This window comes from Mustela erminea, chromosome 1, assembly GCF_009829155.1.
Source record: "Mustela erminea isolate mMusErm1 chromosome 1, mMusErm1.Pri, whole genome shotgun sequence".
Classification (NCBI taxonomy): domain Eukaryota; kingdom Metazoa; phylum Chordata; class Mammalia; order Carnivora; family Mustelidae; genus Mustela; species Mustela erminea.
This window is the reverse complement of record NC_045614.1, coordinates 19,521,371-19,540,032: the sequence shown is the minus strand read 5'-3', so window position 1 is coordinate 19,540,032 and position 18,662 is coordinate 19,521,371. Positions and strand designations below refer to the sequence as shown.

The 18,662-nt window shown below is 42.3% G+C and overlaps 1 protein-coding gene across 4 annotated transcripts in view; it reads left to right on the top strand.

Annotated features, from left to right (window-relative positions):
- Positions 1 to 18,662, top strand: part of IP6K1 (inositol hexakisphosphate kinase 1) — a 62,748-nt gene that overhangs the window by 24,278 nt on the left and 19,808 nt on the right. Inside the window, exons 2-3 of one of the 4 annotated variants that reach the window (XM_032320054.1) lie at positions 11,471 to 11,563; positions 15,695 to 16,044. The exons of 1 other annotated variant lie outside the window; for it this stretch is intronic. In XM_032320054.1, coding sequence (XP_032175945.1) covers positions 15,822 to 16,044 — 223 coding nt within the window. In that variant the 5' untranslated portion in view covers positions 11,471 to 11,563; positions 15,695 to 15,821. Of the gene's footprint in view, positions 1 to 11,470; positions 11,564 to 15,694; positions 16,045 to 18,662 lie in introns of those variants that run through there. 2 more of the 4 variants (XM_032320046.1, XM_032320070.1) reach the window with 2 other exon arrangements.

Genomic DNA, 18,662 nt, shown 5'->3' with positions numbered 1-18,662 from the left:
GAAATCATGACCTGAGCTGGAATCAAGAATTGGACGCGTAACTGGTTGAGTCATCCAGGTGCCCCTAATTTTTGTTTTCTAATTTTGGGGGCTAGCATATAAAAATATAATTGAATTTTGTATACTGGCTTTTTGTATCCTGTCTTTGCTAAATTCACATATTAGTTTTAGAAGTTGTTTTGTAGATTCCTAAGTATTTTCTTTGTAAACAATCAGATTGTTTGGATTGAGAAAGTCTTATTTCTTCCTTTCTGTTCTTTATGCTTTTTATTTCTTTTTTCTTATTGCACTGGCTCACAAATGTTGAATAGAAATAGTGAGAATGGACATCTTTGTCTTATTTTGATTATATGAGGGAAATGTTCAAAATTTCACATTGATTATGATGTCAGCCCTAGGTTTTTCAAGTTTTTCATAAGTGTCCTTTATTGGTGAGGAAATTTCCTTCTACTTTTAGTTTGTGGGGTTTTTTTTAAGATTTTATTTATTTATTTGACAGACAGAGATCACAAGTAGGCAGAGAAGCAGGCAGAGAGAGAGGAGGAAGCAGGCTCCCTGCTAAGTAGAGAGCCCAATGCAGGGCTTGATCCCAGGACCCTGAGATCATGACCCAAGCCAAAGGTAGAGGCTTTAATCCACTGAGCCACCCAGGTGCCCCTAATTTGTGAGTTTTTAATCACAGAGAGTTTTGGGACCCACTCTTACGGAATGATGTTTCTTTGGAGACATCTCTGCACTTACCTAAGTTGGGACATTGTTGATGGGTTTATGTGGATGAAAGTTGATCCCTCTCTATTTGGAACTGTGTGCTGTCTGTGGGGTTGTTCGAAGTATTTTCTGATGTTTAAAGCTGTTTTTTAGAGCATGTGCACACATTAGGCAGTGGGAGAATCTTTTTATTTTGGGTGGGGTGAGAGGGAGATAATGTTAAGCAGGCTCCACGTCTGGTACGGAGCACCACATGGGGCTCGATCTCACAATCCTGAGATCATGACCTGAGCTGAAATCAAGAGTTGGATGCCCAGCTGACTGAACCACCCAGGTGCCTCTAAATGTAGTCATTCTGGTGTTTCACTGGAGGGTAGAAGACAGATGGAATGGTAATCCGCTTGAAGCTTTCAAACTCTTGCATTTTGTGAGGCATTAAACAGGTCATTTACCTCTTTTTATAGGCTTTCCCCACACTCACTTTTCACATTGCTCATCTGCTTGTAGGTACCTGCTAATAAAGTCATAACCCAATAGATGTTCAGATATGTCATTGTATCACCCCCAGTAGGATGTAGTTTTATTTTTTTATTTTTTTTTAATTTAATTTATTTTTTTTAAATATTTTATTTATTTATTTGACAGAGAGAAATCACAAGTAGATGGAGAGGCAGGCAGAGAGAGAGAGAGGGAAGCGGGCTCCCTGCTGAGCAGAGAGCCCGATGCGGGACTCGATCCCAGGACCCTGAGATCATGACCTGACCGGAAGGCAGCAGCTTAACCCACTGAGCCACCCAGGCGCCCCTAGGATGTAGTTTTAAATGGAGGGAGGATCTGTCAGTTTTATGCCCTTAAATCTCCTCATATTGTTTTCTGGATGTGTGACTGTATGAGGAATTATGCTATTTGGCCTTGAGGGGGAGAGGTCTTGCAGGAGGCAGGAACATAGGATACCATAGGATACCAAGAACCTAGTCCTTGGGGGAGACATCCTGAGTTGGTCACAGCCCATATGCAGGATGTACATAGCAGCAGATTATCCCAAAAGAGCAAAACTCAGTGGAGCTTTATTCTGTGGTGGACCCTTCATCATTTCCCCCAGCTACAGCTGAAAATAGTCCAATGTCCATGTCTGAGTAATCTGTTCTTTGATCATATTTTCAGATAATCTGTAGAGTAGTATAGCATCAAAATGTTTAAGTGTGTGATTTCACTACCAGAAAACAACGCCTCTGGGTTGTAGCCATAACTTGATTTTTAGGTATATGGTGTCTCTTGGTGCATCTTTTAAAATAGTTCAGAATTCTGTGATTTAAAACCCCTTTGGAGTTCTAACACATTTGTGGTATCAGTAAGATACTAAAAGAAAGACAGGAGCTATTTCATGGTTGCATAATTCCTTACTCTGGAGATGTTTCTTGTTTGAAGCTGGTAATCATTTTTAATGTGGGTGGGTTCTAAATGAGGCCCCCAAATAATCTAAAAAGCTCAGTGCTGTGACCAGAGCTTTGGGTTCCCCTCTCCTAGGTGTAAGAGGTTTTATTTCCACATTTTACCTCTTTCATCGCAGGATACATGTGAATATCCCTAGTGCAGGGTAGCAGATTTGTAGCTGGAATGACCTCCAGTTATAAACCCAGTTATAGCTATTTGAAATGCTGGTGAGTGATAAGAAGTATTGTTCTTTTGTTTCTGTTCTGCAACAGAGCAGACTTTATTCAAAAGATATTGTGAGGGAAAGCCCCAAGTAGAGGTGTCTATATCCATTTTCCAGTCACCTCACTTCACCTCTGCCTCAGTCCTGTCATCTTGCCCCCGCTGTGCTCAGCTTCACCAGCAGAGCTATAGTAGGATGGAGGTGGAGAGAAGAGAGTTACTGGTCACATCTAAAATCGAGGTTGTAGGGGCGCCTGGGTGGCTCAGTGGGTTAAGCCTCTGCCTTCGGCCCAGGTCATGATCTCAAGGTCCTGGGATCGAGCCCCGCATCGGGCTCTGGTCAGCAGGGAGCCTGCTTCCCCCTCTCTCTCTGCCTGCCTCTCTGCCTGTGATCTCTCTCTCTCTGTCAAATAAATAAAATCTTTTTTTTCTTTTTTAAGATTTTATTTATTTGACAGAGACATAGTGAGAGAGAGAACACAAGCAGGGGGAGTTGGAGAAGGAGAAGCAGGCCTCCCACAGAGCAGGGAGCCCGATGTGGTGGGGCTTGATCCCAGGACCCTGGGATCACGACCTGAGCCAAAGGCAGATGCTTAAAGACTGAACCACCCAGGTGCCCCTCAAATAAAATCTTAAAAAAAAAAAAAAAAATCAAGATTGTGAGAACAGGCCTGGTACTGTCCCTCTGCATTTTTTTTTCTGTTGTGCAGAAGCTTCTCTTCAGCTTTGGGTCTTCAGTAAGCTCAGTAGCATGAGATAAGTCCAGGAGGTTCCTCATTCCATTTTTTTTTTTTTTAAGATTCCATTTATTTATTTGACAGAGAGATCACAAGTAGTCAGAGAGGCAGGCGGAGAGAGAGGGGGAAGCAGGCTCCCCGCCAAGCAGAGAGCCTGACGCGGTGCTCGATCCCAGGACCCCGAGATCATGACCTGAGCCAAAGGCAGAGGCTCAACCCACTGAGTCACCCAGGCGCCCCCCTCATTCCATATTTTAGCAGTTTAGTCTCATTTTAAGTGTTCTCTGGTTTTTGGTTTTGTTTTTTAGAACACTTTTTTTTTTTTAAAGATTATTTATTTATTTATTAGACAGAGAGAGAGAGAGAGATCACAAGTAGGTAGAGAGGCAGGCGGGCAGGCAGAGAGAGAGGAGGAAGCAGGCTCCCCGCAGAGCAGAGAGCCCGAAGTGGGGCTCGATTCCAGGACCCTGGGATCATGACTGGAGCCGAAGGCAGAGGCTTTAACCCACTGAGCCACCCAGGCACCCCTAGAACATTTTATCTTATCCTTTTACATGTGTACTTTCTAGGCTTGAACGTGTTTAGATTCACTTGTAAATGTGTGAGGCAGAAACTTACCTGGCTTAGATATGGGTCAGCTGAATAATTTAGTCCCAGCAGCTTCTTGTTAAAGAATAATCCCACACAAACTGTGAGTAGGCCGTGTTTCAGGTGAGAAGGATGAGGCACCTTTCTTCTTTCTTTTGGTGTTTTCTCATTTTGATTTCCCCTGTACCACTTTGGACCTATGTTCTTAAAATTCTGTCCTCAACCACCCCACCCCCCTCCACTCTTTGAAAGCACAGTTGAGACACTTACAAAAGGATCCCCCCCCCCCCCCCCCGCAGCCGCTAAGATTTTATTTATTTATTTGACAGAGTACAAACAAGGGGTAGCAGGAGAGGGAAATGAAGGTTCCCTGCTGAGCAGGGATCATGACCAGTGCCAGAGGCAGATGCTTGACCAACTGAGCCATCCAGGCATCCCAACACTTTTAAAAGGATCTTTACTGAAAATACATATCTATATATCTGAGTAAGTATTGGGTTTCTAGTCTTTAGAAATCTGGTAAAAAACAGGAAAGGGGATCACTGGATTCTCTCGTCTCTCTTTGTTCTAAATTAATTCTGTTCTGCCTGTTTCTTGATGGGCTGGCACATTTCAGGCCTCCTGCCAAGTTTCCTTTTCTCCTTGCTCCCTGTTTGCTGTCCGCCTGGTGTCCTCAGGACTATGCCACTGTGTCCCTTGCTCCTGGGACAGGACCCAAAAGTCTAAACAATCCTTCATCTCTTCTCTGAGGACAAACAACAAAATAGATACCTTTAAACCTTTTTTTTTCTTTCTTATTTCAAATGTCCCAGATTGCTCTAGGCTTCTGCATGGATTTCTGGTTTCTGGATTGATATGCCTGTCCCTGGTTAGATCGGTAGGGCAGGCTCAGATTGGCAGCCCTGTGTACCTAGAGAACAGTCCTTATATTTCCTTCCTCCTCAAAGGCGAGTTTTGTGAGCAAGTGCTTGAAAGAGTCCCCAGGATTGAGGGAAGGGGATTGTTGTCTTTCTGTCACAAATACCTAATCTGTATCAGCACCTTTGGGCATATATAAAAGCAAGAACGGACTTGAATTTAGGAAATCCGCAGGTTCCCTTGGTTCTGTGCTTTAGAGAACAAAAGTGCTTTTGTGTTAGTTTTCTGCTTCAGTTTTTTCCTCCATGAATTTGAGGGTATTTTGTTATCTTTTCATTTCACAGTCCGTATCAGTTTATTATTTCTTAAATTCGTTAGGGGCACTTGGGTGGCTCAGTGGGTTAAAGCCTCTGCCTTCAGCTCAGGTCGTGGTCCCAGGGTCCTGGGATTGAGCCCCACATTGGGCTCTCTGCTTGGTGCGGAGCCTGCCCCCCCCCCCCCCCCCCCCGCCTCTCTGCCTACTTGTGATCTCTCTCTGTCGAATAAATAAATTTAAAAAAAATAAAATTCATTAGAAATAAGTGTTAACAAAGTCCAGTGCTCTGTAACCCAAGCTTTGTGTGGTGGTGTTCTCTGTTGGAGTGACTTATCCACTGTGTTCTTTTCAATTAAGAATGATTTTGCTCTTTTGTCCCTTGGATCATATCAGAGTAAAGAGTAAACCAGAGATATGGTATTGCCAACATTTTACTTAGCATTCCTGACTTAACAAGTTTAATTTTTTAAAAACCTAAATTTCATATGATTTTTTGAAGGGCACGATACTTTGTCATTATGCTTTTAGTGCTTAAGTGGATCTGTTATAATTTTTTTTTAAAGATTTTATTTATTTATTTGACAGAGAAATCACAAGCAGGCAGAGAGGCAGGCAGAGAGAGAGGGAAGCAGACTCTCTGCTGAGCAGAGAGCCAGATGGGGGGCTCGATCCCAGGACCCTGAGATCATGACCTGAGCCGAAGGCAGAGTGCCCAGGCGCCCCAATTTTTTTTTTTTTAATTTTAATTTTTTTTAAGTAAACTCCACGCTCAATGTGGGGCTTGAACTGATGACCCTGAGACTGGGTGTTGCATGCTCTACTGACTGTGTCAGCCAGGTGCCCCCAGTTTCGGAAGAGGTAATAGAAATACTGGATTAATAAACCAGTTTTGAGGAAATTTGCAAATATGCCTGTGCAGTGTGATGGCAGCAGGTATGCTTCTCTTTACAAAGAGATTAATATCAAACCCAAGTGCTTAATCTGAGGCTATAAAAACTTGTTGTCCATAGAATTTGAAATTCTAACCAAGCTTCTTAGAGTGCATGTCTGCTGATCTGCATTTCAAATGTGTCTGCCTGCCCGACTCTTGAACTTGGGGAGCAGGTATTGCTCTTGCTGTGGAGACAGTGCCTTACTGCTTCTTAAAATAGTCCTGACCTTGTCCACCATCATATCTGATTGCAATTTCTCTTTCTTTGCCAGGGCCTTTATTCATTGCCACTCTCTAGGCTTGCGGTGTTGTTGAATTAAAACAAACAGAAAAGCTGTTTATATTGTGCCTCTTAATTTTAGGTCCTTCAGTAAAGCTTTATTATTTGATAAAATTTTTAAAGGTTTATAGGTAATTTATGGTTTGGGTTGCTGTTGTGAATGGGATGTATTTAAACAGTTTTTATTTTCTAATTTTTTGTTGGTATAGGAGAATACTATTGATTTTTTTTTTCCTTATAAATAAGCTCTAACACAGCTCATTGGATATTTATAGTATTTGCCTATGTCACCTCCACCATTGCACCCCTTCTTAATTATGATTTTCCCCGAGTAACCACTGTTGTGGTCTCCATAATCATTTTGAATTTTATGGGAGTAGAATCACACCACATAGTCTCTTTAGTGTCTAGATTTTTTCTTGCTATAGCCTGCCTGTGAGATTCATTTGTATTGTGTGTGGCAGTAGTTGGTACTTTTTCATTTCTGTGTGGGAGTCCATAATATGAATGTACCACAGTTATCCGTTTAAATTGTTTTTAAAAGATTTTATTTATTAGGGAGAGAGAGAAAGTGCGCTCACAAGCACGAGCAGGGGGCAGGGGACAGGGTGGATGGAGGGGGAAGGAGAAGCAGGCTCCCTGCTGAGCAGGGAGCCTGATGTGGGGCTGGATGCTAGGACCCTGGGATCATGACCTGAACTGAAGACAGCCGCTTAACGACTTGAGCCACCTTGAGCCACCCAGGCATCCCCAGTTTTCCTTTTTTAAAGCAAAGCCCTTAGTGAGATGAAATAACTGTCAGATTTTATTATAGTTTGTAAATTAATAAACGGGGGATACTTAATTCTGTAAAAAAATTACAATGGAGGGGTGCCTGGATGGCTCAGTTGATAAAACATCTGCCTTCAGCTCAGGTCATGGTCCCAGGCTCCTGGGATCGAGCTCCGCATTGGGCTCCCTGCTCAGCGGGCAGTCTCCTCCTCTCTCTGCCCCTCCCCCGACTCATGCATGCACGTTTTCTCTCTCTCTCACTCTCAAATAAAATCTTTAAAAGAAATAAAAAAGGAAAACAGTTATTGTAATATACACATTTCAGCAGTATCAGAAAATTTATATGTTCAAGGAGTTATTGTCTATAATCAGAAAGTCAACCTAATTATTGTAATTAATATCTTTGCAGTGTACATTTATTTTCATTTGTTGCTGTCTGCTGGTGAAAAAGCTCATTCTCAGCAAGTTCTTTTTAAGAATATCCTTCTCATTTTATGCAGTAAATGTGGAACCAAAGTGTCTTAAAGCAAACGAAGGACAAACAGAGACTCCTGTAGCTGGTGGTGTATAGTCTCCTAGGCAGAGCAGTGGAACCCCTTGACTTCTAGGAGAGCAGTCCATTCATAAAGTGACAGAATTTTAACCATTTTAATAGAAACTTCAGTGATCCAGAGTAACTGATTCAAACTACATTATTTCTCTGAACATCAGTCATCAAAATATATGGAGCGAATTGCAGTTACTTGAGCCCCCCTTAGTCCAGCATCCACGTTTGTGAAGATTATCTTCTGCTCCTTTCCTCCAAGTGTTACCCCCTGCTCTGTTCCTAAGGCTGGTGACAGTGTTGGAAAAACATGTAGCTATCGCTGACAACCCCGCAAATCAAGCCAGTAGTCCTTTGGTTAGGGTCCAGTTTTTTTTATAAGACAAAAGAGAACCCAGTATTTAGGGCATAGGTGTTATCTACTGGATTATATAATTTCAATCACAATGATTTAGCTAAAACTCAGAACTTAATCTTGTCCCAAGTTTTTGTTTTGGCAAACCAAAGCCTACCTTGGTGCTATACTTTCCCCCTCTCCCCCTTTGCCTGATTCAGACCCTAATGCAAACAACCTAATAAAAAAAGACCTGACAATCAACACACAGTGGTCTTTAATGCATAAATGTTAGATTATCTTGATTTGGTTCCATTTGAGATTGTGTTCATTAGAAAGGAACTTTACTGGGGCCCCTGGCTGGCCTAATTGATAGAGCGTGTGACTCTTGCTCTCAGGGTTGTGAGTTTCAGCCCCACATTAGGTATAGAGATTACTTAAAAATAAAAACCTTTAAAAAAGGAAGAAAGGAGCTTTATTACTAAATACTGAAATGTATCAGGCTTCTGCAGTGGGAATTTTCTTATTTTTAAACATTTAAAATCTAGTACACATAGTGCTACCAACTGTTCCATAGGAAAAAAGTGCAAGCTCCTTTTCATAAAAACAAGATTTCCTTACCAAATAATCATACAAGTCTCACAGAAATGGCGACGTCTTACCAGAAAAAGAGAGCAGATCCTCTGGAGGCAGAGCTTTAAACACTGATCATGATTTCTGTTATAGACTGAAGGTTCATGCCCCTCTCCCCCAGCCTGCCCAGATCCGTATGTTGAAACCTAATCCCCAGTGTGATGATATTTGGAGGTGGTGAGGGCTTTCTTTGGGGGGGGGGTGTGAGTGTGTGTGTTAGAAACTTTATTTTCCATCAACGTTCCTTTGGTATGTTCTGACAATAATTATGATTGCTCAGGTCCTTAGTCATGAACAGGAGAAGGTACTTACTAACTTGCTGGTTTCATCGTACCTGGTTACTTGGTCTTTTTTTTTTTTTTAAGATTTTATTTATTTGACAGAGACACAGCGAGAGAGGGAACACAAGCAGGGACAGTGGGAGAGGGAGAAGCAGGCTTCGTGCTGAGTAGGGAGGCCAATGGAGGGCTCGATCCCAGGACCCTGGGGTCGTGACCTGAGCCGAAGGCAGGCCCTTAACGATTGAGCCACCCAGGTGCCCTGATTACTTGGTCTTATTGTGCAAGAAGATCCTCAGGTTGTCTGTTTGCATCCCCAGAATGTTAGTCCTGGTGACCATGTTGCATTGCATGATCAAAATATTGTGGTGACCTCTTGGTGGTATTGACACTGAACAGCTTGGAGGGCTGATGCGATTGGAGATGCTGAAGGTAGTGGCATTGTGAAAAAAATATAGAAGGCTTTGACAGTGACAGCCAGGGGTAGGAGCGTCAGCATACTACTTGACTGGGCGATGCAGTTAAGTCATGGCCTATAGAGGGACTGAGATTATAATGGAATATTCTAGAGGCCTCTTATTGCAGCTAATTCTGGAGTGGGGTGGAGGATAAATCTGGGCATCGCTTTCCTTCAGATGCCTCCCAGGTGACTAATGCACCACTGGGGAAGAAGAGGCTCTCTGTGTTGTGAGTGGGGTGAGGGTGTGTGCAGCAGAGCTGCAGGTGATCGGACTGCTATCCGGGTGCTCAAATGAGACCCCTTTGGGATACTCATTCTTGCCTAATGGTTTGAAAATATTGCCTTTGTTAATTACCTCTTCTGCAGAAACTTGGGGAACTTTGAAAAACTTGGTTCCTGGTTGTTGCGTTGTTGTTTTTTCTGTTTATTCTTCCTTGTTCAGTTTAGCAGTGGTTCCAAGAAATGGCTCCAGCCATTTCCTTTTTCTTTCTAGTCTCTTGGCATGGTTTTAGACTGTTCGCTTTCTTTTGTTCCTGTTTATCCTTGAAGTATTTACATGCTTTAGAAGTTCCACAGGAAGGGAAGATTCTGCTGCTGTAGCTCTTATCTGAAACAAGTGTGTCTGCATGAGAAGAGTGGACAAGTCTTTTTTTTTTTTAATTTATTTTTGAAGTAGCCTCCACACCCTGTGTGGGGCTCGAACTCACAACCCCAAGACCAAGAGTTGCTTCTCTAGGGGCGCCTGGGTGGCTCAGTGGGTTAAGCCTCTGCCTTCGGCTCCGGTCATGATCCCAGGGTCTTGGGATCAAGCCCCACATCGGGCTCTCTGCTCAGCAGGGAGCCTGCTTCCTCCTCTCTCTCTGCCTGCCTCTCTGCCTACTTGTGGTCTCTGTCTGTCAAATAAATAAATAAAATCTTAAAAAAAAAAAGAGTTGCTTCTCTACTGACTGAGCCAGCCAGGTGCCCCATGAGTGGACAAATGTTATGTAGAAATGGCAGAATGAGAAATTGCAGTTGTGCTCAGGGGATTAAGGAATATTTTTGGTACTAAGGGAGAATTTCTCTCTCTGAGCTGTGCTAATTACAAAGCAAAGTGATTTTTACGGAAAGAAAAGACTGCAAATCCTAATGTAGCTCAGTGCATAGATTTGTGAGGTATTTATAATGCGCAGATTATTATATCTAAACTTTTTCTCCTCCTTAAATGAGCTCTTGAGACATTTGCAGTGGGTGTTGTCTGGTTGGTCTTTTTAAAAACAGAAATATTAAAAAAATATGTATTTATTAGTCTCAATCTAGAAATCATTCAATTCCCTATTGGGTATTTACCCAAAGAATATGAAAACAGTAATTCGAAAGGATATATGCACCCCTCTGTTTATTTCAGCATTGTTTACAATAGCCAGATGCTGGAAGCGGCCTGAATGTTACCCATAGGTGAATGAATAAGGAGGATATAGTATGTAGATACCGTGGAGTGTTACTCAGCCACGAACTAGAACGAAACCTTGCTATTTGCAACAACACAGATGGATCTAGAGTATAATGTTAAGTGAAATAAGCTCGTCAGAGGAAGACAAATACTGTCTGATTTCATTCATATGTGCAATTTAAGAAATTAAATTAACAAATGAACAACAAAAGAGACAAACCAAAAACCAGATTCTTAACTGTAGGGAACAAACAGATGGTTACAGAGGGGAGGTGGGTAGGGGGTTGGGTGAAATAGGTGATGAGGGTTAAGATTACATTTATTACAATGAACACTGGGTAATGGTACAGAATTATTATTATTATTTTTTAAAGATATTTATGTATTTGACAGAGACACAGCAGGAGAGGGAACACAAGGAGGGGGAGTGGGAGAGGGAGAAGCAGGCTTCCCGTAGAGCAGAGAGCCCAATGCAGGGCTCAACCTGAGGACTCTGGGATCATGACCTGAGCTGAAGGCAGACACAATGACTGAGCCACCCAAGCGCCCCTTGAATTCTTAAATCACTGTATTGTACACCTGAAACTAATAAACACTGTATGTTAACTACACTGGAATTAAAACGTTTTTAAATTTTTCCTGTTCCCATTGTCATAGCTCCTACCTTTTTTGTACATTATATACTTGAACAATATGAATTTCAGATAGCAGGTGCATAGGAAGCACTGCTATATTGTAAACCAAATAGAGAACCTCAATTTATTGCCACATAGGGGAAAGCATACCATTTATAAAGCTTCCCCCAGAGAAGCCTTTGGAGTTGTTTACAGAGCAAAAAAGCTGAAACATGTACTGGTGGGTTTTTTTGGTTGTTGTTGTTCGTTTAACCCACTGCAGTGAAACATCATGATTTTAATTATCTGACTTTTTTGGATACTTTGTAGCTTTTAAAGAATTTGGAAGTTTTTCTTCATACTAAGTCTGGAGAAGATTAGAAGCTGTTGACGTTTTGAATGGCATAAACTACTTGAAATCAGGTCAGTGTACTTGCAGAGGACAGTTGGGAAAATCTTTGAGGATTAGTTATACTCTGGAAAATAGGATTTATCAACTCCATTGTATTTAGATGTGTTTGTGAAAAATAATGATCAGTGGGGTCCTGAATTGGCCAGAATGTAAACTTTGTTTATGTTCTGCCTGTTGTTGAATCACAGTAGAATCAGTTCTAAGCTAATTATTTGAATATTTGGGCAGGTTCTTGATGACATATGAAAAAATGAATTTTCTTTCTTTCTTTTTTTTTTTTTTTAAGATTTTTTTTATTTATTTGACAAACAGAGATCACAAGTAGGCGGAGGGGCAGGCAGAGAGAAAGAGGAGGAAGCAGGCTCCCTGTTGAGCAGAGACCCCAATGCGGGGCTCGATCCCAGGACCCTGGGATCATGACCTGAGCTGAAGGCAGAGGCTTTAACCCACTGAGCTACCCAGGTGCCCCAAGAATGAATTTTCCGTTTGTCGGATTCTTTTCTAGTGTTTTGGTACCAGCCCTAGTGGACCAGGTATAATTCAAACAGTCTGCCTTCAGGGACACTTTGAAGATCGTAAAGCTGCATTTTTCCTTTTGGAGCTTGGGGAGAAGAGTGTGTCCTTCATCATCAGGGAAGGGCTTGTTCTTCAGTTGTTGGAAGTTTTCCTTGTTATCGTTAGAAAACACTTACCTCTTTATGCGCAAAGTCTATTAACTGGAGATCTGGGGATTTTGATACTTTTCTGTCCCTTCATCTAGGATGGTTTTGACTACAAGTGACAGAAAACCCTAATGAGGCTGGCTGAAAGCATAAGGGGAAATTTATTTTTGTTACATAACAAGATATCCAGTACTTCAGTGACAACATCAGGAATCCTGATTTCTGTCCTCCTGTTCTGCATGCTCAGCATGTTGGCCTTGTCTTTTTTTTTTATTTTTTATTTTTTTAAGATTTTATTTATTTATTTGACAGAGATCACAAGTAGGCAGAGAGGCAGGCAGAGAGAGAGGAGGAAGCAGGCTCCCTGCTGAGCAGAGAGCCTGATGCGGGGCTCGATCCCAGGACCCTGGGATCACGACCTGAGCTGAAGGCAGAGGCTTTCACCCACTGAGCCACCCAGGCACCCCTGGCCTTGTCTTTAGGCTAGTATCTTTTAGGGTCTCTAGGTGGCTACCGTAGTCTCAGATACACATCCAGACAGAATACGGATGCCTCTTTTGTGTTCTTTAAGGGCAAGGTGACTTTTCCCAGGGGACCCCTGGCCAGCTTCCCCTCTTGTCTCATGCTTAGAAGATGGTCACATGGCCTTTTCTAAAGCAGCCCTCTCATAGAGATGGAAGTTTTCTTGGAGGTTCTCCCTGAGCTAGAATGAAGTTTCACATTCCCTTTTGTGGTTGGACTACCTGATTGGTACCCTGTTAGCAAGGAAATAGTGGAGAAAGATGTCATCATCTACAGCCTTCTCAGTCCCTGGTTTTTAGAGTGGACCTTGGTGGACACAGACTTAAGGAGCAACTTCTGGTTGTTTATAAAAGAGTCAGAGCTAGTGCTATTTCCAGAACTTCAGAGCTGGGTAGTAGGCCGGGCAAGCCCAAGCCAAGCCCTTTGCCTGCATCAGCATCTCCCACAAGGTTAGTGGTGGGCATGTCTTCAAATTATAGGTGTAGAAATTTGAGATTTTAATTATTTGAGAGAGAGCATGTATACGTATGTATATGCAGTGTGGGGGCAGAAGAGGAGGGAGAGGGAAAAGCAGACTTCGCACTGAGTGCAGAGCCCCACTCAAGCTTCAGCTTACAACCCTGACCTGATATCATGACCTTAGCCGAAATCAAGAGTTGGACACTCAACTGACTGAGCCACCCAGGTGCCCCATAGGTGGGGAAATTTGAGGTTAAGTGACTTGCCTACCTTTTTTAGATTCCAGGTTTATTTAAAAAGAAACGCCAAAACAAAGCTTATAGAAATACATTTTACACGTTAATGTCTTTTTTTTTTTTTTAAGATTTACTTGAGAGAGAGAGAGAGAGAGAAGCACACACGAGCAGGAGGGGCAGAGGGAGAGGGAAAGAGAGTCTCAGGCAGACTGCACTGAGTGTGGAGCCTGTTGCGGGGCTCTATCTCATGACCCTGAGATCACGACCTGAGTGGAAACCAAGTGTTGGGTGCTCAACTGACTGCACCACCCAGGTGCCCCTTACATGTTTACTTCTAAGAAAATATTTTAAACACAGAAACAGTCCCATGACTTTATGTATATATCGTGTAGGAACAAAATAACAAGTCTAGATCTGACTGGAGATTGGACTTGAACCTTTCAGTCCTTTGGAGGCTGCCGAGGTTGCCATGCGTCTCTCAGAGTCCAACTCTTCTGGGGCACTTGGTACTATCGATCTCTCTCCTTTTTGACACCCACTGACCTGTGCTAGAAAGTTTAGTACCGTCTGGGTACCCCATCCCCTATCAGAGGCAATCCTGGTGGGCATGCAGCGGGGCCAGGGTAAAAGCCAGTTGGCAGTGCTAGGTAGAGTCCCCTGCCATGGTGGGCACCTCCGGTGTGGAGGTGCTTCTCCACTTAACACTGCCATTAGGTGACTCCTGTTTTCATATCGTTATGCATTTACTCCTTGCAGCCCTCTTCCTGGAATTATTTCATTCATTCCAACAAACTTATTTTTGAACATTTCCTGTATGTCAGGAACTGCCTTGGACCCTAGATGGAAACACAAGGGAATTGTTTGTGGTGGTAATGACAAGTAAATAGGGGACAGTACAACAATGTATTGCTGAGATGGTTGGCACAAGGTACGTTAGGACCCATAGGGGTGTGCGCACCCAACTCGTGTTTGGGAGAACAGAGTCTGGGAAAATTCTGGGGACAGGGAGTTGCCTTCTCCTGAAGGAAGCCTAGAAAATGAACAGGTAAGCAAAAATATGCATTGTGTGCATTGAAGTGGTGGTGATTGGTTAGGGGAATGGAAAATCACTTACTTTGTTGATAGCCGTGAAATAGAACAGAGCTTCTGGGGTAGCTTTGAAGTAAGAAAATTTTGCTGTTTTGCAATAGGGTTCTTTAATAGTCTGCTTTGCCCATAAATTAATGAGGTTAGGAAGGAAAATAATATTTTATTTCTTAAAGGTAAAGCCATATTTCTGCTTTTACAAATATTTTTATTTTTTAGTCTTGATCTTTCAGATTGTAGTCTTGTCTGCTACATTCCTAATTTCAAAATATATTTGGTATTAGGGAAGTTGACCATTACTTTAACTTTCTTGAGAGCAAACTGACATTATAAGGTGGGTATTTAAGTACAAAGGAGCTTTCCTTGTCCTACTGGTTGGTGTAGATATATGAAAAGGGAAGCTCTGTGGCACTGGAGTGATGACCATAAATTTTAAGTAGAAGAAATTAGAAGACTGAATTTCCTTGGGAAAAGCAAACCCTTTCTGTGATGCTACAACTCAGCAAGGAATGGCTTTCCCTGCTTGCTCTTTGCCTTTCCGCAGAAAAGTTGAAAATCTAGTGTGACCAGATTTCTCAAAAACCCTTCTTTGAGGCAGTGAGAGACCCTTACCATTACTGGATATAGTGAGAAGTCTGAACAAGATGAGTTCATGCTGCCTTTTATTTTTTCCCCTGAATGCTTATCTTTGAATATGAAGTAAACAGGGATAGTTGGCCTTTCTGATGACCGTTAACATATTGTAGCTCTAAAATCAAATCCTTTAGGGTATGTGGAAAGTTATATGATAGGTAGGAAAGGAAGAATGTGTGGGCTTCTGTGCATTAAAAAAATGGATGGAGGAGATTGAAGTTGTGTCATTCAGAAAAACTTGCCACCTGGCTCTCATGTACCAGGCAGCATTGTATGTGCTAGGGGAACACACAGCAGGGGCAAAAAACAGAATCCCATTCTTTTTTAAAAATACTTATAAAATTTCTTTTAAAGTAATTTCTGCACGTAGCATGGGCTTAAACTCATGACCCCGAGATCAAGAGTCACCTGTTCAACCGTCGGAGCCAGCTAGCCACCCTCAGAATCCCATTCTTACTCATGAAGCAGATATTCTGTGAACTCCAGTGAGGTTGTAGCTTGTGAGGTGTTTTGATTCCCTCTTCTCCTGTCTCCTTTCTTTTAGGAAATAAGAATAAGCTGAACAGACTCTGACCATTGCTTTCAGCTTACCAGGACCTTCTGCCTAGCTCTCCTTTTGTGGCCCATGTGCTGCATCCTCTGCCCTCAGTGTGCAACTGGCCCCCAACGCAATGTGTGTTTGTCAAACCATGGAAGTGGGGCAGTATGGCAAGAACGCAAGTCGGGCCGGAGACCGGGGAGTCCTCCTGGAGCCCTTCATCCACCAGGTGGGCGGACACAGCAGCATGATGCGCTACGACGACCACACTGTGTGCAAGCCCCTCATCTCCCGGGAGCAGCGCTTCTACGAGTCCCTCCCTCCCGAAATGAAGGAGTTCACCCCTGAGTACAAAGGTCAGTCACTGGCCAGTCGGGGAGAGCAGCAGCCTAGGACTTTTGCAGGCCCTCAGCTCAGTTTTCTTTGTTTTGTTGGCCACGTGAGGTGATTGTAGGTCTGTTTTCGCAAAGCAGCGAAATGAGTTTGTTAAGCAAAAATTTGAGGCCAAAAGCACCAGCGAGGTCTTTAGATCTTGAAAATCTGAATTCACTGATAGCTAAACCTCAAAAGAATTCACAGCATTAAGTCCTATTTGTGAAGAGCATGCTGTTAGCAAGGTGGGTTCCCCTGTTTGCTGGGATGGTCTAGGAGAGGGGAAGTACTTCTCTGATCCCAGAGGAGAAAGAATTGGATGTTCTCCAGGCTAAAGTGGTGAGGTAGCTGGTAAGGAGGCTGGGTGGAGCAGACGTCTGTATGTGCTGCGGGAATGAATTGATGGTAAGGAATTTACAGAAGGACTAGGGGTGCATGGAAGTCCTAACTTTTAAAGGAAAAGTAATGTTTGAAAATGTAAATTGGCTTTATAGAATAGAACCCCATGAATATACACCAGAATTAAGTCACTTTATTTTTAAATTTTAAAAGCTTTTATTTTTATTTATGAGAGAGAGAGTGTTGGGGGCAGGGGAGGAGCAGAGGAAGAGGGACAAGCAGACTCCATGCTGAGGCTCAGTCTTGGGGCTCTGAGATCATGACCTGAGCTGAAACCAAGAGTCAGATGCTTAACCAACTGAGCCACCCAGGCACCCTAAGTCACTTCCTTTTAAACTCTGATTTTTGTCACTGTTTATACATTTTCATGATTGCCCACCACGTGTAAGTTAAATTTGGGCAAAGGTTCTGCTTTTTAATTTCCCAAAGCTGTTATGAATTTAGTCATGTTTACACCATCCTTTGCTTAAGGGATCCTCAGTTTTGAAAAACCAATCCATATCAGTATTTGTTGTTTTCGTAACTCTTTTATTGTGCCAGAGTATACATAATATAAAGTTTACCATTTTAAAATGGTAATTTAGTGGCATTAAGTACATTCACAGTGTTGTATACGATTATCATTATCTATTTCCAGAACTTTCTCATCACCTCAAAGAAAAAGTCTGTACCCATTAAATAATAACTCCCCCTTTCTCCCTCACCTGAACCCCAGGTAACCTCTGACATACTTTGTTTCTACAAATGGGCCTACTGTAGACCTTTCATAGGAGTGGGATCATATCATTCTTGTACTTTTGAGACTGGCTTATTTCATTTAGCATAATGTTTCCAAGACTGACCCATGTCGTAGCCTATATCAGAACTTCATTTCTTTCTTTCTTTCTTTCTTTCTTTTTTTTTTTTAAAGATTTTATTTATTTATTTGACAGAGAACACAAGTAGACAGAGGTAGGCAGATAGAGAGGAAGGGAAGCAGGCTTCCTGCTGAGCAGAGAGCCCGATGTGGGACTCTATCCCAGGACCCCGAGATCACAACCCGAGCCGAAGGCAGCGGCCCAACCCACTGAGCCACCCAGGCGCCCAGAACTTCATTTCTTTTTATGGCTGAATACTATTCCATTTTGAATATATATCACATTTGTTTATCCATTCGTCTGTGGTGGACACTTGGGTTGTTACCATTTTGGGCTATTGTGAATAATGCTTCTGTGAATATTGGCTTATAAGCATCTGTCTGAGTCCCTGTTTTCAGTTTTTTTTTAAGATTTTATTTATTTTGAGAGAGTTTTGTTCTGTTTTAAGAGCCTGTCTTCAGTTCTTTTGAGTGCATAGCTAGGAATGGAATTGCTGGATCATATAGTAATCCTGTTTAACTTTTTGAGGAACCACCAACCTGTTTTCTCTAGTGGCTACACCATTTGACATTCTTACTGGCAATGTTCCCATATCTCCATATCTAGCTGACATGTACTTTGCTTTTTTAAAAAAAATTATTATAGCCATCCTAGTGGGTATGAATGGTATCTGTGGTTTTCATGTGCTTTTTTTTTTTTTTTTTTTAAAGATTTTATTTATCTGGCAGACAGAAATCACAAGTAGGCAGAGAGGCAGGTAGAGAGAGGAAACAGGCTCTCCACCAAGTGGAGAGCCTGACGTGGGGCTCAATCCCGGGACCCTGGGATCTTGACCCGAGCTGAAGGCAGAGGCTTTAACCACTGAGCCACCCAGGTGCCCTTAATTTGCATTTTCTTAATGACTAATGATATTGATGTGCTGTTGGCCATTTGTGTACCTCTCTGGAGAAATGTATATTCAAGTCCATTGTGTAATTTTGAATTCGATGGTCTATTTGCTATTGTTTTCAAAACAGAACCAGAAGAATACGGAATAAATATTCTAAGCCTGCAAAAGGAGAGAGAAGCCAGAATCAAACACACTGCTGTCTCTAAGTGGCTAAAAACAACAGTTACAAATGCTTTATAAATGCAGCTTCAGCCGCCTACTCTTCCATACTCAACACATTCATGGCCAAATCTTCTGCTATAAATATGCCAAAAGCAGATAGAGAACTATAAGCCCTTTTAACTCATTGAGTCCTTCTGATGCTAAGGGAAAAAAAAGAATGTCTTAAAAAGAAGTTGAGCCCTGGCTCCAGAGAAGTGTTTTCTAAATCACAGCCACCAGAACTGGAATAAGTTTG